Here is a 23,696-nt window from a genome sequence, read left to right as displayed (position 1 = left end):
AGAAGTATTTAATCATTGATTTCTGTTATTGGATCGTTACAAATGATATCAATAATTTAAGCAGTTAAGGGGTAAATTCGAGTATCGAGTCGGGTCTCGGTTTGGTTGAGAGCGCATTTCAGAAATTTAATCCAGTTCAAATTTGATCCGAAATTTTAAGTGTGACAGAATATTCGACTTGAACCAAACTTGTACCACCCGTAGCTAACTCGAACCTGACCCATAATATTTATTAATAAATTTATTTTAAATAATAAATAAATATAAATTTAAAAATATTATTTATTAAATAGAATTTTTTATGAAATTTGACTAATAATATTATAAAAATAATATAAATAATTTCAAAAAAAAGTAATATATATATATATGAGTTTTATATAAATATATGTGATTTTATATTATCTATTCATTTTCGTGTCAAATTTGGGTAACTCATATTCAACCCGAAAGTGAACCGTGTTTTTCGTGTTGAATCTGGGTAAACCCGAATTCGACCCAAACCCGAAAAAGTTCAACCAAATTCATATTTTACGGATCGAATTTGTATATGATTGATCGGGTTTAATATTTTCCCTGATTAAAATATATTTATTGATAGATAAGGTATATGTGCCCCTTTAAAAATATTGTCCACCTGTGTAAATTTGATTGCATGCGGACAAAGACGATGACACACTGTAACTCTGTAAGTATCACATATACACGAGTTTGAATGCTACACTCACTCTATTTTATTCTATATATTTCTTTGAAAAATTATTTATGTTAATAAAATATTAATCGAAGTTTTTTGTTTTATGTCTATTTATGTGGAAATTTATGTATTTTCATAAGGCACGAGAGATTATTTATGTTTATACTTGTGAATTAACTTTTTTTGATGGGTACCATCAATTTTTTTTTTAATTTTTATATCCGGTAGCTTTGCATCATGATTTTTCCACATATAACCCTCATGTTATGTAAAATGAAATAAAAATAATTTCAAATTATAAAATAAATTATATATGTGAAATCTTTGTTAAAAAGTTTACCTGAAACGGGCTTTTGAATCATATAAGCTGGAATCAAACTAAATGAGATATAAATGATCAAAATTCAGTTATGAAATTTAATTATATCTCATTGAATTTAACTCAGTGTACATGACTCAAAAATCTATTTCATCTATTTTTTAAATAAGAATTTCAAATCTACAATTTATATACAATCTGAAATGAATACAATTAAATTTGATATAACATGAGGATTATATGTGAAAAACATAAGTACAAGATTATCAAAATGTGATTATACTATCAGGAATAACCAATTTCAAGAGTGTATCATAGCCGATATCCTATGAATATTAATTGAAAATTTTGTTTTATTATCTTTCCCAATAATCACAATAAATTTAATTAAATCATAACACACACATATATATATTAGATTATTAGCCAAATATTGAAATTATAAAAATATTTAAAAAATAATCATTGGAAGATATTTTTAAATATTTTTGAGTGGATTCATGGTGGAATGCGGGTATGGTGTGCATTTAACCTTGTGTCTGAGTTGTTATAGGCAGCTATTGAGCTTATGCATCCACTGATCCACACACGGCAGGTACGCGCTCAAGCGGGTAGGGCTGTCAAAAAAGTCCGAAAAATCCGATATCCGTCCGAAAAATCCGCATTCGTATCCGAGATAAAGCGGATATTATCCGTATCTGAGACAAAGCGGATATTATCCGCATCCGAATCCGACAATTCCGGATACGGATACGGATATAGGCATATTCGTATCCGATAATATCCGAATCCGAAATTAAATATATATGATATTATATATTATATATTATTATTATTATTCAATAACTATATAATGTGTGTATTTATATATGTATACATAAAATAATATATTTATATAAATTTTGTATAATTTTAAAATATTATAGACATATATCATAATTTTATTTGAGTTTAATATTTTAAAGATAACAAATTTATATTGAAAGATAAATAAGAATTAATTTTTGAATTAATATAAACCTTCTTTAATGATTTTAATTTTTTTACTCAGTTTTTAAAAATTAATTTTTTATTTTTACTAATTTTTTATGATTTTTTAGAAATTTTAATAGAAAAATAAAAATTCTGATTAAAAATCAGATTCGGATCCGGATATTATCCGAATCCGGATAGTATCCGTCGGATCCGGATTCGAATATCATCCTTTAAAAAATCTCGGATTCGGATACGGATACGGATATGGATTTTTGGATCCGGATCCGGATACAGGCAGATCCGTATCCGAATTATCGGTTTGACACCCCTACAAGCGGGGTTAGTGAAGTGGTGACCTCGTGAAACCCTAAGTCGGTTGGCGTGGCTTACGAGTGCAGGTAGAGCTGGGTGGGGACTGGGGAGCATTGCTCCATTATCTATGGTGAACTTCAATTTTAACTGAAATATATATATGTAAAATAATTAAAAGAATTTATAAAAAAATATTACTAGAATCTACATTTATTTTAATTTAAAATGTATTTTGTTTGATTTTCAAGATCATGTAAGAATAATTACTGTTTACCTGTCAAAGTTTGATCAATTTAACATCAATTGCTGGGATAAATCACACATTTAAAATTTACAAAAAATAATAGAAACATAAATTTTGGATCACAAAGTTTGAAAATTGATGTTGATTTGGTTGGAATAAATGAAATAATAATGTTTGATAATTTTATTGATTTGTATTTTAAAGTTAATTTTAATAATCTCTTTTTTTAGCAACTGTCCTAACAAATAGTATATGAATTCCGAACAATTTTATTATAATATTATAAAAATTTATAATATAATTATTAAAATTATTGGAAACAATAAAATGTCTGAAATTGCAATTTTACCGATCTCGATCTCATTGTCTTTACTCTTCAAAGATCAATCTACGCTTTACACCAAAAGGCGTGAAAGTATTAAGTACACTGAAACGAATAAATAAATTTATCCACACGGTATGCCCCACTTCCCCAAACCAGCATATATACATCACACACACAGATATTTTCTTTACAAACTCTCTCCCAATTAAAGCAACTTCTCTCTTTAAGCTACTGTTACACTTGTTCTCAAAGAAAAAAAAAACTGTTACACTTCTCTCTCACTTCTCCACCTCCCCCAACCCCAACTAACGGCTACTTTTCATGCTTATCCTCCCACGCTAGCCCAGATTTGTGTTGACAGAAAGCCCAGATGGATTTCAGCTCCTTCTTGACGTCCTTAGCGACGTCGTTTATCATTTATGTCATTCTCATGCTACTGTTTGCCTGGTTATCCGGGAAACCCGGGAACAGCGTTGTTTACTACCCCAACCGGATCTTGAAAGGAATGGATCCCGGGTCCAAGACCCGGAACCCGTTTACTTGGATAAGTGAAGCGTTTGCATCGACTGAGAAGGATATCTTGGATTTGTCTGGTGTTGATACTGCTGTCTACTTTGTCTTCATAGCCACTGGTTTGATATTCACTTCTCATCTCTGATTTACTGTTTTATTGTTTAATTTTATGTGTTTGACAAAATACTAAAATTGGTAAAAAGTTGAAATTATAGTAACTTATTGCTTGAAAGTTGAAACTGAAGTTGTTTTATATATAAATGCTGAGTTTGAGAAAGTGTACTGTAGACTGTAGTTTTTTTGGTGGCATGTTTGTTTTCTGTCCACATAATTTTAGGACTTTCTATTTTATTTTATTTTTGTTTTTAGTTCTTTATATTCCGCAACTGGCGCAACATATATTGTTACATAAAAATTATCTACCTATTTTGCCGATTACACTCCGATTTGAATAAAAATATCATATTAATTGAAAAAGTACCCCATAAATCCTCAACCGGGTTCATGACTGCCTGGATTTTGTCACAACAGTTTTCTTGTTTATGGGACATTTTGGTGAGAATGGTGTTGTGAGTTGTGTTTTGAGCTGTCTTTGGCAACATTGTGCTTGTTTTATGAGTATGATGAAAATGGTTGTTTTCACCGTGAATTGCCACACTGATTCCTTTATGACACTGAGAATACTCGAGTTTGACCACTAACAAGCTATGCGCTACATTTGCTACAATGGTAGCTAGTAGCTACCAAACCATGGGAACTTAAAAGGGCTTTGAGCTGTTGTGCAGCATATACAAGAATCACATAGACTTACTTTTCCGAATTTAACAATGCGCGTCACCTGAATGAAAAATTAACATTTTAAATATTTTGGTACAAATTCATGTGCTATAGTAATTTAGTTATTGCTTTGTTTATTTCCAGCATTGGGCATATTAACCTTGGCTGGCCTTGTACTACTGCCTATACTACTCCCAGTAGCTGCAACAGATCACGGTAAAAACGACAAGACTACCAGCAATGGGACCTTTAGCGACCTTGACAAATTATCAATGGGAAACATCAGAGTAAGTTTTAAAAACTGGCTGTTCTACTTATTAAGCTGCTTTCCATATAATGACTTTTTAAAATACCCTTCTTGACAAGGCAAGCAAAAAAAAAGTTATAAAAACCAATGTCTATGTTTGTGTGTGTATGTGCATGGAGCTTCCAAAGTACCTTTTTGCGAAATTCAATTTCTAAAAGTTCACGGACCGAAGCTGATTTTCGAAATATATGTTCAATCAGTCATACTGCTTTTACCATTGTATACCCATGCAAAGTTAATGTTTACCATTTAGCTATGTTTTGTATTAAATTATTTATTGTTTTGTGACCATGGCAACAGGAAAAAAGTCCTCGGCTATGGGCATTTGTTTTTGGCGTCTATTGGGTTTCATTTGTAACATATTATCTATTATGGAAGGCATACAATCATGTATCTGAACTGAGGGCTGCAGCACTAATGTCCCCTGAAGCTAAAGCTAAAGCTGAGCAGTTTGCTATTCTAGTTAGAGACATACCCACTCCTCCCGAAGGTCAAACCATGAAGGAGCACGTTGATTCATACTTTAAAGCAATTTATCCCGACACATTTTACAGATCAATGGTTGTTACAGACAACAAGAAGGTATTTTATATGTCTCAACTTACCTTAATATCAAATCATGTTTGGGACAGAGATTTTTTGATGTATAGTCATTTTTGTTTTAATTTGCCTCATTTCTGTTTGTTGACAGCACTACTTATATATTGCCTCAAATGTCAAATATGCAAGGAGAATTAATTATAAAACTTGCATGTAACCCATATAACCTAAAAAGACATACTACGATCTTTTATGCACTCTAATTGACTTCTGCACAAATTTAACTGGATATAGCAAACTCCCCACATTTAAGCTATCCGTGATCATTCCTGTTTAACATATAAATGATAACCTCTCGGATCTACGTTGGCAACTGCAAGGTTTCTTGGTTAACAAAATACAAAAAATGTAGTAGTCAGATTTAACTTCTTACCCTTTCTTTAAAATCTTCTCTGGGAAATATAAAACAATTTACTTCCACTCAAATTTTATTATAATATCACAAACATGTCAAATTGAAGAGGTGGGCATCAATATTGTATTATTTGTCTACTGCCATCCCTGTACATTCAGAAAACCTTTGGTTTAATACTTACATATGGTCAGGTCAACAAGGTATGGACGGAGTTGGAAGGGTACAGAAAGAAGCTTGCACATGCTGAAGCTGTATATGCTGAGTCTAAAGAGAAAGGCAATGTGGAAGGAGTGAGACCAATGAACAGAACTGGTTTTCTTGGTCTCATTGGTGCTAAGGTAGATACAATAGACTACTGTAATGAAAAAATCAATGAACTAATTCCCAAATTAGAAGCTGAACAGAAAGTGACTCTTAAAGAAAAACAGCTAGCTTCAGCTCTTGTTTTCTTCAGCAGTAGGGAAACTGCAGCATCTGCAGGTCAAAACCTACATTCTCGTATGGTTGACACCTGGACTGTTGTAAATGCTCCTGAACCCCGTCAACTTATATGGACTAATCTCCCAAAGAAGTTCTATCAGAGGCAGATGCGACAATATGTTGTTTATATGATTGTCTTTCTGACTATAGTTTTTTACATGATACCAATTGGGTTAGTTTCTGCATTTACAACTCTAGCAAACTTAAAGAAACTTCTCCCGTTTATAAAGCCAGTGGTGAATCAAGATGCAATTAGAACAGTGTTAGAAGCATACCTTCCGCAGTTGGCACTTATTATATTCCTGGCTCTGCTGCCAAAATTCCTTCTATTTTTATCTAAGGCTGAGGGCATTCCTTCAGAGAGCCATGCTGTGAGGGCTGCCTCGGGGAAATATTTTTATTTCTCCGTGTTGAATGTATTTATTGGTGTTACACTGGGTGGAACCCTTTTCAGCACACTCAAAACCATCCAGAAAAGTACAGATAGTATTATTCCGTTACTAGCAAGCAGCCTTCCCGGAAATGCAACGTTCTTCTTGACCTTTGTGGCTCTCAGGTACGATGCATCGACATTTTTTGTCATTATTAAGTGTACATCTTATGTTTGTTCTTATAACACAGTTCAGTCTCAAGTGTTCCTCATTTACAAGCTTAAGGTGACCGCTTCTGATACTCTCTTGAAGCTCACTTATTATAGCATATTAGGCCAAAATTCTAGTTCATGGTGTGCATATTAATGTTACTTGCCTCTTTGCTTGGATTATCCAGCCGGTTAGGTAACAAAACATTAACTGTATAAGAGATTATTATTTGCTGAAATTCCAAAGGAGATTACTGTAGTAACCTCTTTCTGTCATGCATAATTTTACTGTTGTCTTGTTCGAGCATTGTGTGACCAGTCAGTTCTTTAGAATTATGAAGAAGATGAAGTTTAGTCCATAAAATGTCTCAAAAGTTCCTTGATGTTGCGTTAGCTAGTTGGTATGGATGTTTTACATACTTCTCTGTATTGCTTGATAGTTTCCAGACATAGTTACATAAAAATTTTCCCCATCTTAGAACTCGTGGACAAGAATTTTCTAAGAGATTGAGTTCTGAGAATTTCATACTATTAATCCATGAGGAAAAACTGATGTTTGCATACTTGTAGGTTCTTTGTCGGCTACGGGCTTCAGCTTTCCAGAATAGTTCCTTTCATCATATATCACTTAAAACGGAAGTATGTATGTAAAACTGAGGCTGAATTGAAGGAAGCTTGGACTCCTGGAGACCTTAATTATGGAACTAGATTTCCTGGTGATATGCTTATTCTTACGATCGTCTTCTGCTACAGTGTTATTGCTCCTATAATTATTCCATTTGGGATGATATACTTCGGCCTGGGATGGTTGGTTCTCCGGAATCAGGTAAATCATTAATTATATATGTCCATACTTTCACAGTGTATGTATTGTTGCATAGCCAAAAAACCAAGAAAAAGGTCTTTGTTTTTTAATAGATGTAATGCAGAGAACAGTTCTAAAAACATTATAATTAAATTCCACTGGAGCTACATACCGCAGACTTGCATAATGCTAGATGTAAGCCTATGTGTAATGTTGAAGCCTAGCTGCACTGATCTGCCTAATTTTCTTACCTTTTCATCTATCTACTGTCCGTTTAGATGGGTCATTGCTTGGTTCTAAATTCTGATACATTTCTTCTTAAATAGGCATTAAACGTCCTTGTTCCCTCGTATGAAAGCAATGGACAGATGTGGCCTCACATACATACACGCATTGTCGCTGCCTTGCTCCTATTCCAAGTTACTATGTTTGGTTACTTTGGAGTGAACAAGTTCTATTACACGCCAATTATAATACCACTCCCAATCTGCTCCCTTATCTTTGCATTTGTTTGCTCAAAAAAGTTTTATAGATTTTTCCACGACACTGCACTGGAAGTCGCTATGGAAGAACTGAAGGAAGTTCCGAACATGGAAGTGGTATTCAAATCATACATTCCACCTTGTCTGGGTGGTGACAAGTCGAACTCGAATGACGAGCAGCCTGAAGATGCTACGTCTCAAGTTTCCAGGATAGGTACCAATGTTTGATGAACATAATTTGATGTTAGAGTTTGTGATGGTTCAGCGCAGCACATTTAGGAGTGTATAGTGTCTGTAGCATGGAATTTATACATCTGTTCATTATTTTCAAAGACGACCAATGATGTATTACTGTTTAAGTTTTATAATATGCCTCTGTATTTGTGTGCTAAAATTTTGCATTTGTTCCTTCGGGTAAATTCATTTGTTTGTGGCTTATTTTCCAAAATCAGATGGAGATCCTTTCAAGTAAAAAATTACATTTGGGCTTATTTCGTCCAGAATAAAACTAACACATAAAACCAAGTACGCTGAGGGTCTTAAAAACTAAAATCACATAACAAACTTGCGTTACACCTTCCTTTCGAGAAAAGTATACTCATTCTTTAATTCCACATAATAGATCTAATATTATGATGAGATAAGTGATTTTGCAAACTGGAAGAAACAAGGGGTTTTATATCAAATGGGCTACTCATTCTACTCAAAAATCTCATCTAGACCCCCCATTAAAAAACCATATCATTTAGATCACTAAATTGAGTATATATATAATTATGTTTGGTAAGAAGGTAATTGACATAATGCAAAAAAGGAGGGAAGTGCTATTGTTCTCTAGTGCAAGTTTATCAATATGATATCCTACATAAACAACACAACACCACATGCAATTTGAATAGCAGGACGAAAACATATTAGATATGAACGAACGGTTGCAAGAAATGAAAGAAACAATTCCCTTCCGGTAGTTGATACTAGCAACTTCTTTTAAAGACAAATCCAAAATTAGGAAACGACTTAGCAAAACAAGTTCAGCTACCAAAAACAATAGAAAGGAGACCGCACGTACTAAAAACATTAAAACAACCACCTAACTAGCATAAAATTCCCAATTCAGCTTCAGCAACATCATCAACCAGGGCGGCATTCACTTGTTGTTAAACATTGTTCCCACCTTCAAAATCAAGCAACAACACCATCATTGGTTAGTCTAACAATCAGAGCTGCTGGTGTGATCAGCTGAAGTTAGTCCAACAATCACAGACACAGACACACACACACACACAGTGTATATTCATCAGGAATGGGAACATGAAAATGAGATGGAAGCAAGCTACCAAGACATTATTACAGAAAGCGAATAATTGCTGGAAAAGAACATTTTTTGAATGATAAAGAAAGAAACGCTTAGTTTTGTTGGAAAACCCATTGCAAGTCTCAGATCTACTTTATAAATCCGGATATACGAAAGGTTGGATATAGTGACTTTACGAAATTCTCTCATGTTATGTACTTGCATGTAGTCGGTCTCTTCTTCTTTACTTTTCTATGCAAAACACAGACAATAAAGAGATTAATATAATAAAAGAGCAAACATTCTTGAGCACAGAATTTACTAAAAGTTGCTCCTGCCTACTGGAGAACGAACTATAAGAGGATTTCATCCCAGACCCAAAAAGCAAAAGACCTCAAGTACTCTGTCATTGCTAGTCTGCTAATTGAGTGTGCCACTCACTGAGATGGAAGCTTGATAATGGACAGTAAACAACCTAACAAGAAATTCAAGTTTAATTTATCTCAAGTTGACTACTGAGGTGCCATCTGTCAAATTTCTGATAAACAAATAACTATTTGGAAACATGTCTCATGTGATTCATTATCGAGGAGTGAATAATTAACATAATAAACAAACAGATCCAAGAGCCAAAAAAACAATGCAAGGAACAAGAATTACCAAGGCAGAGAACGAACAACTAATAACAATACCATTAAAAAAATCAATTCAGCATAAATACTACTTAAGATAACTAGCACATTCAGCCGATAAAACACATTTTGACAGTAACAAGCGGTAACAAAAGATACATTGGCAACAACCATAAGAAAATATGCCTTGATAGCAAAAAAAATATCAAATGCATTATGAAACTAATTCGTGATTACCTCATCCACAAAGATTTTTTATGATTAGATATTAGAAACATCCGCAATAGCTCCAGCTTGCTTACTGATCAACTGTGTCCTCCTTGCATACAGCTGAAGATCCATCCCATGAATAGCTTCCCACTCATCCTCCAGTTCTCTTGCCTTCTCTTCCCCCATCCCGCTAATTATCTTCTTGACATGATCCTTTAAATTTTTTCCCTGCAATATTGAAAAACTAGACACCTCCGATTCAACAGAAGCACACAAATTTGGATATAGTGACCAAACATCTTGTGTTTCTTCCCTCCTATCCTCCACAATTGTGTTCTTAACTTCCTCTTGCACAAAAAGCTCCCTGTTTGCATTTGATTTAACCGGAGTACTGGTATTAGCATTACCAACTACAATCCCATCATCCTTACCCTTTTTCTTAGTACTCTTTACCTTACTATCATTCCCATCAGCACCAGTCCCTTCACTGCCCCAAATCTTCTGTGAAAGCTCAAACAACTTGCTTTCATGAGGCTTCGAAAACACAGGCTCCTCACCATTCTGAAATTTCCCCACATTGGTCTGAAACTTCTTCTTCAGCCTCTTAACCTTCTCAGACAACTGATTTTTCGTCAGCTTAACCGAAAGCAAATCCTTCACTGACTCATAAAAAACATCCAGTTTAGAATTCCAATCACCCCCTGTCTCAGCCTTAAAATCAACAATCCCACCCAACAACGCAATCTCATCTTTCCAATGCCACTTAGCAATACTCTTCTTCTCCTCAACCTCACCGCCATCCTCATCCCCACTCACCGCTTTCTTACCCTTCGAACCCTTATCGACTTTCCCCACACTCTGCCCATCCCCATTAGTCACCTTACTTTTCTTACTCTTCGAAACCTTATCAATCTTCTCCGCCTCAGCCTCCGCAGGCCTCTTACTACTCCCCCCTTTCCCCTTCCCAATTTCTTGATTCTTCGAAACAGCCTTGGAAACCTTATCAGTCTCCTCAGACTCAGTAGGGCGCTTGGCCCGGGACTTGACCCGGGGCGCCTTCGAAGAGGGAGTCTTCGGTTCAGGCGACTTCGCAACAGCTTTCTGAACAACAGGCTTAACAGTGAAGGCCGAAGCAGAAGGTGAGTTCTGGGTCTCATCAGATTCAGTACCAGAATCAGAATCATCAGACTCTTCTGGGGCTTCTCGTAAGGAGGGTTTCTTCACAACAGGCTGAGGCGCAGCCTCGGGCTCATCATCTTCAGTTTCGTCATCAGAATTATCGGATTCTTCAGATTCTTGGGGCTTTTGAGTCTTTGGGGGGTGTTGTTGGGGCTGTTCATCATCAGTGCTGCTACTAGAGCCATCTTGATCTTGAGTTTCATCGTCGGATGAAGAAGGGGGAGGGAGAATATCAACGGCTTGCGCCTTTCTTGCCATTGAATTTCAAGAATGCGAATCGGTGGCTGCTGTTAGGGTTTTTGGGGTTTTGTTTGAGGGCTTGCTATTCAGAAATCACCGCACCATATACATTTATAGGGCTCATCACCGGCTATTAATTTTCCTTTTTGTGATTTTCTTTTAACAAATACTACTATCAGTAATTGATACAGTATATGTCATATGTGTAATTATAAATGATTCGAATATTGAGGTATTTGAATATCGCAGTTTTCTCTGCACTATCTTCTATATGTACTGTCGATTTTGATGCTAAAAAAGAATGTTGTTATCAAAAATGGAAACTGTACAAATATAAATAAAGATAATTGATCATAATCTTTTGTAATAATGGAAAATAAGGGATATCTCAATAAAGAATTTTAAAAATTTGAGGCCACCGTTAATTTCATTCATGAACAATTTTAGATGTTAGGAGTAATGTTATGTACTCCCTCCATCCCATTTTAGTTGTCACATTTCCTTTTTTGTTGGTCAAATTTACTAATTTTTGACCAAAGATTACAAGTCACTCCTTCATTATTTCAAAAATCTGAAAATTACATCTTAAAGTAGATTAAAAGTTATTTCCGGTGACATATTTTTTTTATTTTTTCAATTGATAAAATATTAATAAATTGCAGTCAAACATGGGTCAATTTGACCGGCACAAAACCAAATGTGACAACTAAAATGGGACGGAGGGAGTATTTCAAATCTTACTTTAACTTTTTCTTAAAAATTATATGAGCACATTAGCCATATGAGATCCTAATCTATTATTTTAAAGAATATACACAAAAATTCATTCGAGCAGAGTCCCTACTCATTCTCTAAATATTAGGATCCAATATCCATTTCTCATAAGTAGGGAATCCCTAACTCATTCCTCATTTCATTTTTAATGATTAAATATTCAACTCTCATCTTTTGCCCACTTGCTCACATATTCTTGCTATATTTTTGTTAAAAGAATTTGAATTTAATATTTATAATAATAATAATAGGGACGGTAAGAGCAGAAGGAATTTCCAGTGGAGCGGTGAAATGCGTAGAGATCGGAAAGAACACCAACGGCGAAAGCACTCTGCTGGGCCGACACTGACACTGAGAGACGAAAGCTAGGGTAGCGAATGGGATTAGATACCGCAGTAGTCCCAGCCGTAAATGATGGATACTAGACGTTGTGCGTATCGACCCGCGCATTGCTGTAGCTAACGCGTTAAGTATCTCGTCTGGGGAGTACGTTCGCAAGAATGAAACTCAAAGGAATTGACGGGGGCCCGCAATAGGGATCATTGTTGAAATTGAAAATCAATATAGGATCACTATTATTATAATAGAATTTGAATTGTTTATTATATATTTAGAGAACCTATTTAAGATACTGCTGGAGATGCTCTAAATGATTAATTCCAAATGAGTGATTTAGTGTGTAACGGATTTTATTATTATTAACGTCCCTCATAACTAGATAGCAATTTTCAATACTACCCTCCCTGGTCTTGTTCCGTTTTCTATTGCTAAGTTCCAAATCTTGTCCTAAATTATTTTCAGAGATGACGTGATAAATAAATAACTGATTTTAATCGAGTGATATTTTTTTGAAATTAATTTTAATTGAGTGATTATATGCATGAGTAATGTTATATATCACAAATTCTATCCCAACTTTTTTTCCTAATAACGTGACAAACAGATTTCTAATTTTAATTTGACGATTTATGTGTATTTAAGAGGCCTATTATTATTATTATTATTATTATTATTATTATTATTATTATTATTATTATTATTATTATTATTATTATTATTATTATTATTATTATTATTAGTATTATGGGTGAAACCAATCATACTTTATTAACTATGATTTGAGAAAAAAATTGGTAACAACTTTTTACACATCTGACATGTACACATTGGATACATGCATATAAAAGGTGTCATTAATACCCCATTATTGTTGATGACTTGATGTGAGGAGAGTCAATTAAATATTGATAACTAGAATTTGAGAAAAAAAATAAAGATATTTTTTTTTTGTTTTCACTCATACCAGCAATAATGGAAATACAATATATTCACCAAATCATTTGATTCAGATTTATCATTTGTCTATTTGAAAAAAAAAGGAACAAAATTTAAAAACAAATCCTATGACAGGCGCATATTCATATTTAAAGACTTTTTGACTAATGTGGTAAACCGACGTATATTTATTGGTTTATGCACACTCATATTACCGCTACAAACAAAAATTTATCGTTCATTGAATTACATACAAAACAAATAAGCACGGTCAAGTTGAAAACAATTGTACTCTATCTTATAAGCTCTATTGATATCAGCTTCCATGTTTATGATTAATTTTTTTAAATAAAAACAAATATTATCTATTAAATTTAATTCTAGAGTCATATAAGTTATAATGTTACGATATTACTTGTAACTAATATTTTTTTAAACAACATACTAAATAAAAATAATACTATGCACATTTATTAAAAGTAGTAGATTTGAGACCCATTTATATTTAATAAGTATTAGATTTGAGATAGTGGAGGAATATAGTGTGTGTATTAGTGTTTATATTATTGTAGAATGGATATAATGGAAGAAAATAGTTGGTGTAATGATGTTTTATATTATTAAAAGTTACTGTACTATTTTTGGAATGTATACAATTGGTGGGACATCCAAAAAAAGAAACTGTATACAAATGAATGAGACAGAGAGAGTATATCTCTAAATTTCACACCTAAAGCATTTCCGGTGGGAGATGCCAAGATGGGTGTCAATATCATGTGGCATGACATGACCGACACTCTCGCAGGCACTACATTGAAGATGCTGTGGTGTTATTAGGGTGCCAAGTGTGAGTTGGTATGAGTGTCACTTTGGGATGCCAAAAGTTGGCAACTCATAACGTAGAGTGCTAACTTCACCTGTGGTCCTAATAATACATAAAAAAATCATTGATGGTCATAATAATACATAAAATATTATTTCTCTATTAATAAAATTGGTATCTTGGAGTGCCGATCATTGGAGCGTATTTTGAAAGAAAGGTGCTAAAAATAATTTGAAAGAGTTTGAATATAAAAAATAATATTTTAAGTTATGTGTCAAAATTGACACCCTCGTGCCAACCATTGCAGATGCTATTAGCATGCATGTATATTCAACGTCCAAGTACAACATCTGCATGTTCTTGTACGACTCTCCAGGCCGCCTTAACATGCCGATAATCAGTCAGGGTGGCTCCTATGGCGAACCTAATCACGTAAACCCCTCCCAATAACGCATGAGTCATGTAAACCCGGCCCGACTCATTCACCGACTCCAACAACTTCCGGTTTACCTCATTTATATCTTCACTTTGTAGACCAGCACTAATCACAGCAGCTACCGAAACCCTGAAGCAAACCATTGAAAAATACCTAGGCACCACAACTTCAAACCTCTTGTTCATTGTTACGAGCCCTTCAAAATACTTGGCCATTTCAACATGCCCTCTTATAAACTCCCTCAGCTGATCAACTCCATAGCTTCTTAATACAAACCATAATTTTAATGCGCGAAATCGCCTGCTCAGCATTATCTGCCAGTCTTTGTAGTCCACCACCTTGTTCGATTCACTTGCGGCATTCTTCAGGTACTCGGGATCAGTGGATAGAGATTGTATTAGTGCACTCGGGTTCTTCACCCAAAGACAACAACAATCCAATGTTGTCAAAAACCACTTATGCGCATTAAGGCTAAACGAATCCACATTTTCGACACCATCTAGAAAGTGACGAAACTCGGGGCAAATACACGCACTTCCAGCATACGCAGCATCAACATGAACCCATAATGCATACTTCTTTCCCACCTCAGAAAGAGGTGCCAACGGATCAACAGCGGTTGATGAGGTTGTTCCGATAGTGACACACAGGTAAAATGGAATTAGCCCATTTTTCACGTCAGATAAAATTGTTTTATCCAGTAGAGTAGGACAAAGCTGAAAATTTGTCGATGAACTTGTTCCGATTGAGCGTATATTCTTGGGACTGATCCCGGCAATTTTGGCAGCTTTTTGCAATGCACAATGAGTTTGATCGGAACAGTATACGACTAACCTTCCAATATTTTCTCTCCCGTGTTGCCTTAAAGTCCTGTCTCTTGCTGCAACAAGAGTACACAGCATAGCCTCACAAGTGGTTCCTTGCAGAACACCGCCGCCTCCACCCGAGAAAAGGAAGGACTTGGGAAGTTGAAGCAATTTTCCAAGCCAGTCCATGACGATGTTTTCGAGCTCCGTGGCGGACGGTGAAGAGATCCAATTAAAGCCAACAATATTAAAACCAGTACTCAGCATTTCTCCAAGAAAACCAGCAGTACTTCCACTAGAGGGAAAGTAAGCAAAGAAGTTGGGACTTTGCCAATGTGTGATGCCAGGGATTATATTGGTTTGTACATCTTTAAGAATAGTTTCGATGGGCTCCGGATTGTAAGGAGCCGCATCTGGCAAGATGTCGCGAAGATAACCGGGTGGAACCTGGCTCCTGACAGGAAAATTCTCAATGTTATGATAGTAATCAGCAAGAAAATCAATCATCAGGTGGCCTTGCCTTCTAAATTCTTCAGGATCTAGTGTGTTTGAGGGTTCAGAAGTATTTTTTTCAGTAAGATTATTAATGGAACCCATTTTATGTATGCAGGATAATGTAAGTGTACGTATGCATTGGCATTGTCCATGTATTAAGTTAGTTTTATACCAGTTTTAAGGCCTAGCAACTTTGAAAAGTAGTGGTCATGTACATTATATGAAGTGTTTTCCTCGTTAATTTTTGATGCAAAGCTGTAATCAGATATGAACATGTACTTGTTTTTCTTCGACTTGCACATAAATGTGACGTGGCTAAGTAGTTGTGCATAAATAGCCATGTGATACCGAAATGAATAGGCTAACTAAAAATAAGAAATCGTAGCCGTAGAAGAAAACAACCCATTCACTTGTTTTGCAGAATTAATTTCTGCTTCTGGCTTCTATTTTTGTTGATCTATTGGTGTAAAGAAGTAGAAGCACTTTTAAGAAGTTAAGAATGTTAGCTTCTCGTTCACAGAATTTCTACTTCTTTTCCAAATAGTTTATTAACTTATTTACTTCTTAATTTTAATCCACTTCTTTACTTAAAAAAAAATTTTTTTTTTTAAACTTGCCCAAACCACCCCATAATCCGTACATTAAAGTTCTGGGCCAAGAATTTGGAAATTTTGGTTCTGCACTTCAACAACGTGGTCATAAGTCGATGAGAACACTTTTTGGATATTCTTTTGGTAATAGTTTTTTATGAAAAAAAGGTGATTATACGAATCCTCAACTAATCGATTAATTTATTGATTTGAGATTTATTAAGTTCAATAAATAGGAAATTTTAGTAAAATCAAAATATAATCAGTAATAATAAAATATTTTTAAAAATTGATCAGAAATTTTAATGATAACTCCGGAGAAAAGACTGAATGTCAGACAGTGTCCCGGGGAAAAGTGGGAGACTGACGGTAGTTGCATGCGACATGGGACGTGGTTATGTGATGACCGTTGCTCCTTTACATCCGAATGAGGGTGGTCCGGCCCACATAAAAACATCAGGTATATAATTAGATTAGTGTAAGATAAATCTAATTATTTATTTATTTTTATCACAATACACATTCTAAATTTATTTATGCACATAGTATCTAATTTTTAAATCTAAATTGACCTTCTGAAATCTCCCTCTAGACAAAGCCCCCGCCTCATCCATGAATCATACATACTACAGTGGGTAGAAAAATATCGAACTTCATGTTGCGGTCTCGTACTCAGACTTTGGCAAAGCCGACTGTTTCTATACTGTTTCTATAATTACACACTGATTCATTTGATAAAGAACACTCTGACTACCCAGCCAGGCATCCCTCATCCATCTTTTTCAATCCTCAAATCAGTGGCAACAAAATTGCTAAATGCTCAATCAAGAAGCTCAACTGATCCTTCAATTTGTTTTAAGTAATTAAAGCTTATCAATTTTCAACCTTCTTCAATTTATTATCAAAGCGACAACTGGTCTCTAGCTTCTGTAATTTCATCGCTTGAATCTTTCAACTGGTTTGCTGCATCAAGCTGTTAGCTGTCTGTTTTCGAAAGCTACACAGGATTGTAACACCACTTGAAGCAACGTGATGTGTCTGGCACATACTCAAAGTGGTTGCTAGTGTGTGCATATCCGATAATAATAGTAATATATAAAATTGTTTTCCACGTTCTTGGAGAAGTCCACTAGATAAGTCCAAATTCACAGGCACACTCTCCTTGCTGCAGCCAATCCAGCTACCTCATTTTCGATGGGTATTTGGAAAATGTGGGCACTCAAATTCAATATAAAACTTGAAAGTCTAAATTTTTAGTAGATCATATTTAATTAAATTTAATCAATTTATATAATATTAAATTAGTTAAATATAAAAATTAATTTATATGAACAGTTTTTTCTATTTGTTTCAATACAAACAGCTCAGCCAACTCTGGCACTCTCCTCGTGACAGCACCTGGGCCGAGCATTACACTTATGCGCGCTCGATCATACAAGACGTACATAAAGTGGGTAATCTATAACTGTGTTGTTTTTCTCATTTGACATACATATGAATGTGATGTTACTAGGTAGTTGCGCAGATAGCCCTGTGATACCAACCTAACAGGCTAACTAATACTAGTATAACAAATCAAGCAGCCGTGGAAGAGAAGAATCCATTCATTTCATATTCATCTTAATCATACATTAAAGTTCTGGGCCAAGAATTTAAAAATTTTGGTCCTGCACTTTATAACGGGGGTCATACATCGATGAGGATACTTTTCAGATGTTCTTTTTATAAGTGTTTTGGAGAGATTAGGAGTGTCGATGAGGATACCTTGTTTGTTTCACTAGCATTGTTCCTCAGGAATTCGGGATAGGTGGAAAGAGATTTTATGAGTGCACTCGGATTCTTCACCCAGAGACAACAGCAATCCAGTGTTGTCAAAAACCACTTGTGAGCATCGAGACTAAAAGAATCTGCATTTTCCACACCGTTAAGATATTGTCGAAGCTCGGGGCAAATACAAGCACTTCCCGCATAAGCAGCATCAACATGAACCCATAAATCATACTTATGTAGTTCTATGCATTTATTTAGATTATATACTAAAATTAATTTAATAAAAAGATTACATACTTCATTTCAATATAAACTTCAAATGATGTGGCAGGCCACATGTTAAACCCTACAGTCAATCTGTCATTCTGTCTAAACCTCCATTACATTTTTTAACGGCAGTGATGATTTTGATACATTAAGTGAGTTGGTGAGTCATTTGAGACCATGTAGAGATCAGTGATAAAATTGATACTGTTAGTCGACTTCTGAATTTGATAATTAACCCTTTAGTTTTGTGGTAGCTTGTACTAAACAATCAGATTGTTCACTGAAGATTCTGCATGATAAAGGGCCGTACGTGGGTTACCCATCAGTAAACTCAGAAGCGAAGGTATATATACAAACAAATATTCTAGTTCTTACAAATTTAATGATGTATATTATTTATAATAATCCTAGGGCTCCTTAATTACACTAACAATACAAAATGAATAAATAATATCTGAATATCTTTTAGTAATTTATTTTTAGTTTTTCAATTTACAATATAAACATATTAATCAAATTACTGATATTGCACATTATTATTAGTATATAATTAACTTTACATATGTTTTGAATCTCTGTTGCAATGAAGTTTAAATATGAATAATTAAAAAGGGTTATAAGATAAAAAAATTAAAATTAGAAAATACGCGTGAGTAACATTTATTTACTTTTCAAAAAAACATTTATTTACTTTTCATAGGACAATGTTCAGTCCGCTGTTCATTTTGTAGTGTAGCAGAAGACCTACAAAATATATTATAAAAAACTAAAATTAATACTCCCTCCATGAGGCTCTATCTATTATCAATTATTATTTAATATTTTTTCCGTTTGTCTTTATCACAATTCCCAATATAGTTTTGATCGTTAAAAAATATAAAAATTTTATCGTATTAAAATAAATACGAATCCAACAACATAAGGACGGGATCACTCACAGGACGCGGATGGAGTACATATACGCGGGAGTTGGTCAGCCCATCTTGATGGATCTGAACAGTTTTTCTACTTATTTCAATACAAACAGCTCGGCCAACTCTGGTTCTCTCCTCCGTGACAGTACCTGGGCCGAGCATTACACTTATGCGCGCTCGATCATACAAGACGTACAGAAAGTGGGTAATCTATAATGGAAATTGCAATCATATATAACTGTGTTGTTTTCTCGTTTGACATACATATGAATGTGATGTTACTAGGTACGTAGTTGCGCAGATAGCCCTGTGATACCGACCTAACAGGCTAGTATAACAAATCAAGCAGCCGTGGAAGAGAAGAATCCATTCATTTCATATTCGTCTTAATCATAAATTAAAGTTCTGGGCCAAGAATTTGGAAATTTTGGTCCTGCACTTTATAACGGGGTCATACATCGATGAGGATACTTTTCAGATGTTCTTTTTAGTAAGTGTTTTGGAGAGATGAGGAGTGCAGTTGATCAACAAACATGCCAAGTATTAATAACTTCTCAAAATTTAGTAATCACCGCAGGTATGGCAAATGGCAAAGAAATACTCCACTGTATTCTGTAGGTATACTTTCTTACCAAAATTTAATGTAGATCTCTGCAAGTATGTACCAGTATTTGGAAGTATTTAAACAGTTCACCTACTTTTTCCTTAGGCATAAATAAGAACTAGCTTGTGTTAGCTTTAAATTTTTTTAATATATATTATATCTCTCGCTCATCTTTTTTAAATTGAAATTTTATATTTATTTATATTTTACGTCATATTATGTTGATGTCTATATGTACACACAAACTCACTATTATGATATTTACTAATATATAAATACAATAATATACACTATTTTTAAAATTTTATTATATAATTAAATTACCACTCACCTAAAATTATTGAAAATTTAATATAAAAATGAGATTCTTGCCGAATCAGAGTCTTTGTCGTATAATTATATATAATTTATAATTATCCTAATATATATACATATATAATTTTATTAAATCATAATAATTAAATATTCTAAAAATCGGCCGATTAATCGATAATCAAACGGATTTTTAATCCGGTTTGATAAAATTTGTTTAAATCCATGATTAATTAGTCAAAACTGGATTAATCAGGTAGAATATTTTTACATATATAATTATTCTGAATAATGATTCCATTAATCATTTTGATTAATCTTTAAATTTCTAATTCCCGCTTTTTACAATACTGGATATTTATTTGTTTATTATTGAATCATAAGTATAAATATAATATACATATATTAGAGTTTTAATTATAAAGTCATTAATGTATATTAATGATTAGACATTAGTGTCTAATAAATACGTTAGTATGAATAGTCAGTAATAACCTTTATATATATAAGTATTGTATAATGAGCAAAGGGTAAATTAGTCATTTCGAATTAATTTACTCATGATTGCTCTATTAGATATATAATAGATATAATACTATTTTCCTCTGACTTTAATAATTTTTTTAAATAAATGTCACACATATTAAGAAAATATTAAATCTGTGACGTTTATTATTATTGTGAGCACCAAAATTGCGTTAATTATACATTAATATAATCAAATTTTCGTCCATTTTATTAGAATTTCATAATTATTTATTTAAATAATTTTGAAAGTTATGTAAATTATTAATAGTCAATGGTAAAAATAATTCATTCTAAGATTTTAATTATGGTATTTTGACGAACACCATAATTAAAATCTTAGAATGAAATGGATGGAGTATCAAGTTCCGTCACCGCAAATAAGCAATGTATTCACAGTAACGTTGAGTTATAAGATCTACATAAATTATATACATTTTAAGAAATTGCGCGCATTTTCATTAATGCAATGTAATAAGGATGAACGTACACTTTTGCACCTCTAGTACTTTTCCTAGCAATTTTATCAACTTTTGCAATCAAGCTATGAGCACAACTAGAAGAAAGTAAAATATTTTAAATATATTACAAATAAAATTATATCCCACTTACAAATAAATTCTTTTATTTAATTGATAATAACAAATATAATAACGAATTTTCTATGGTGTGCCCATGACACACAATAGTCACTAACTCTCGTGAAAATATTAGATTTTGATTGGTGGATAGATAATAAATGTTGATGCCCCTATTTACATCAAGTCCACCAATCAAATGAAACCATTTTCATGAGAGTTGGTGTTTATTGTATATTTTCATGAGAGTTGGTGTTTATTGTATGCCCTTGGGCACACGTTAGAAAGACCGATATAATAATGCAAAACAGAACTTAGTCTCTGCATTTTATGATAATATAATATCCGCAACTTTTTTAGCCAGGAAATTAGTATCATCAAGCAATGCGGTTGCATGGTCCTGCACCACCTTCCAAGCCGCGCTGACGTGGTTGATATCTGTTAGAGTTGCACCAATGGCGAAGCGGATTATGTAGATCCCATCTAACACCGTGTGGCTCACATATATCCGCCCAGACTCATTCAAAGACTCCAGCAACTTTCGGTTGAGTTCATTCACATCATTTCCACAACTCTTTCCAGTCATCGCAGATGGCCTAACCCTAATACAGACCATTGAAAAAAGTCTCGGCACCACAACTTCGAACCTCTTGTCCTTGCCCACCAGCCCTTCAAAGTACTTGGCCATGTCTACGTGCCCTCTTATGAACTCCCGCAGCTGACCAACTCCGTAGCTCCTTAGCACGAACCATAATTTCAGTGCTCGGAATCGCCTGCTCAGCATTATTTGCCAGTCTTTATAGTCCACCACCTTGTTGGTTTCGCTAGCATTGTTCCTCAGGAATTCGGGATAGGTGGAAAGAGATTTTATGAGTGCACTCGGATTCTTCACCCAGAGACAACAGCAATCCAGTGTTGTCAAAAACCACTTGTGAGCATTGAGACTAAAAGAATCTGCATTTTCCACACCGTTAAGATATTGTCGAAGCTCGGGGCAAATACAAGCACTTCCCGCATAAGCAGCATCAACATGAACCCATAAATCATACTTTTTCGCCACCTCGGTTAGAGCTGGCAACGGATCAACTGCGGTTGATGACGTCGTCCCAACCGTGGCACACAAGTACAATGGAATCAGCCCGTTCTGGATATCAGTCAAAATTGCAGATTCCAGGCGCCTAGGACAGAGCTGAAAATTAGAGGCTCTACTCGTTTCGACTGTACGGAAATTCTTGGGATCAATTCCAGCAATCTTGGCAGCCTTTTGCATGGCGGAATGAGTTTGGTCCGAACAATAAACAACCAACTTGCCAATATTTTCCATGCCATGTTGCCTCAAGTTTTTGTCTCTGGCTGCCACAAGTGTACACAGCATGGCCTCGCAAGTGGTCCCCTGCAAAACACCGCCGCCGCCTCCAGAGAAAAGAAAGGACTTAGGAAGTTGAAGCATTTTACCAAACCAGTCGGTGACAACGTTTTCGAGCTCCGTGGCAGCTGGTGAAGCCATCCAGTGAAAACCAACAACGTTAAAACCAGTGCTCAGCATTTCACCGAGGAATCCAGCAGTACTTCCACTAGAAGGGAAATAAGCGAAGAAGTTGGGACTCTGCCAATTAATGTGTGATGCCGGGGATGATTTTGGTTTGCACATCTTGAAGAATTGTTTCGAGGGATTCGGGATTGTATGGAGCAGATTCTGGTAGAATTTCGCGGAGATAGCCAGGTGAGACCTGGCTTCTAACAGGATATTCTTCGACCTTTTGATAGTAATCAGCGAGAAAATCTATCATCAGGTGGCCTTGCCTCCGGAATTCTTCGGGCTCTAGTGTATTCATGGGAAACTGGGAAGCCAAGTTTTGAATAAAAAGATTATCGATGGAACCCATATTATCTTGCTTGCTTTGTTTTTATGACTATGCAAGTGTACAGGCTTATCGTAGGATGTAGAAACCTCCTTGTATTTATAGCTTTATTGAAAAGATTCTTTTACTATATTTTCTGCTCCCTCCCCTCTTTTCGTTTTTTTTCTTTGATATATCGGGACTTACATCTAATATAAGACTAAATATAGTTGTTACTAATCTTGTTGAATTGGTATTCATAAGTATTTAAATATGATGAAAATTTTATATTTAATATTAATACGAAATTAAAATTATTAATCATAAAAAATGTGTTTCGACAAAAATGATAAAACAAAC

General features: G+C 34.5%; 4 protein-coding genes across 5 annotated transcripts; 1 reads left to right on the top strand and 3 right to left on the bottom strand.

Annotated features, from left to right (window-relative positions):
- The first annotated feature begins 3,061 nt into the window (after positions 1 to 3,061).
- On the top strand, positions 3,062 to 8,165 carry LOC108209131 (CSC1-like protein ERD4). Its single transcript, XM_017379885.2, has 6 exons — positions 3,062 to 3,504; positions 4,307 to 4,449; positions 4,770 to 5,051; positions 5,616 to 6,460; positions 7,055 to 7,310; positions 7,616 to 8,165. The coding sequence occupies exons 1-6, from the start codon at positions 3,243 to 3,245 to the stop codon at positions 7,997 to 7,999; spliced, it is 2,172 nt and encodes a 723-aa protein (XP_017235374.1). The 5' UTR covers positions 3,062 to 3,242; the 3' UTR covers positions 8,000 to 8,165.
- A 548-nt stretch (positions 8,166 to 8,713) lies between these two features.
- LOC108210048 (STOREKEEPER protein) lies at positions 8,714 to 11,467 on the bottom strand. 2 transcript variants are annotated; one of them, XM_017381295.2, is made up of 2 exons: positions 9,935 to 11,466; positions 8,714 to 8,945 (listed from the first exon to the last, which is right to left on the bottom strand). In XM_017381295.2, exon 1 carries the CDS (start codon positions 11,342 to 11,344, stop codon positions 9,959 to 9,961), a length of 1,386 nt encoding a protein of 461 aa, XP_017236784.1. In that variant the 5' UTR covers positions 11,345 to 11,466; the 3' UTR covers positions 8,714 to 8,945; positions 9,935 to 9,958. The 2 variants fall into 2 exon arrangements, with proteins under 2 accessions (XP_017236784.1, XP_063944246.1); XM_064088176.1 differs by lacking the exon at positions 8,714 to 8,945 and adding an exon at positions 9,459 to 9,540 and having other exon boundaries at positions 9,935 to 11,467.
- A 2,956-nt stretch (positions 11,468 to 14,423) lies between these two features.
- Positions 14,424 to 16,065, bottom strand: LOC108208429 (tyrosine decarboxylase 1). The gene has a single exon (XM_017378960.2). The coding sequence runs from the start codon at positions 16,035 to 16,037 to the stop codon at positions 14,529 to 14,531; it is 1,509 nt and encodes a 502-aa protein (XP_017234449.1). The 5' UTR covers positions 16,038 to 16,065; the 3' UTR covers positions 14,424 to 14,528.
- A 5,409-nt stretch (positions 16,066 to 21,474) lies between these two features.
- LOC108208398 (tyrosine decarboxylase 1-like) lies at positions 21,475 to 23,442 on the bottom strand. Its single transcript, XM_017378930.2, is given in 2 exon segments — positions 21,475 to 23,113; positions 23,115 to 23,442. Coding segments are annotated over 2 exon segments (1,557 nt in total). The 5' UTR covers positions 23,382 to 23,442; the 3' UTR covers positions 21,475 to 21,823.
- Positions 23,443 to 23,696: the final 254 nt, after the last annotated feature.

Source organism: Daucus carota, chromosome 2 (assembly GCF_001625215.2).
Source record: "Daucus carota subsp. sativus chromosome 2, DH1 v3.0, whole genome shotgun sequence".
In the NCBI taxonomy this organism is placed as follows: Eukaryota; Viridiplantae; Streptophyta; class Magnoliopsida; order Apiales; family Apiaceae; genus Daucus; species Daucus carota.
The sequence above is the reverse complement of the archived record's forward strand: the minus strand, read 5'-3'. Positions and strand labels throughout refer to the sequence as shown.

Excerpts from the sequence above, each read along its gene's own strand:
- LOC108209131 (XM_017379885.2), top strand. The coding sequence starts at position 3,243 with ATGGATTTCAGCTCCTTCTTGACGTCCTTAGCGACGTCGTTTATCATT. Across the intron at positions 5,052-5,615 it reads TTGTTACAGACAACAAGAAG|GTCAACAAGGTATGGACGGA; the intron begins GTATTTTATATG and ends ACATATGGTCAG. Across the intron at positions 7,311-7,615 it reads GGTTGGTTCTCCGGAATCAG|GCATTAAACGTCCTTGTTCC; the intron begins GTAAATCATTAA and ends CTTCTTAAATAG.
- LOC108210048 (XM_064088176.1), bottom strand. The coding sequence starts at position 11,344 with ATGGCAAGAAAGGCGCAAGCCGTTGATATTCTCCCTCCCCCTTCTTCA.
- LOC108208429 (XM_017378960.2), bottom strand. The coding sequence starts at position 16,037 with ATGGGTTCCATTAATAATCTTACTGAAAAAAATACTTCTGAACCCTCA.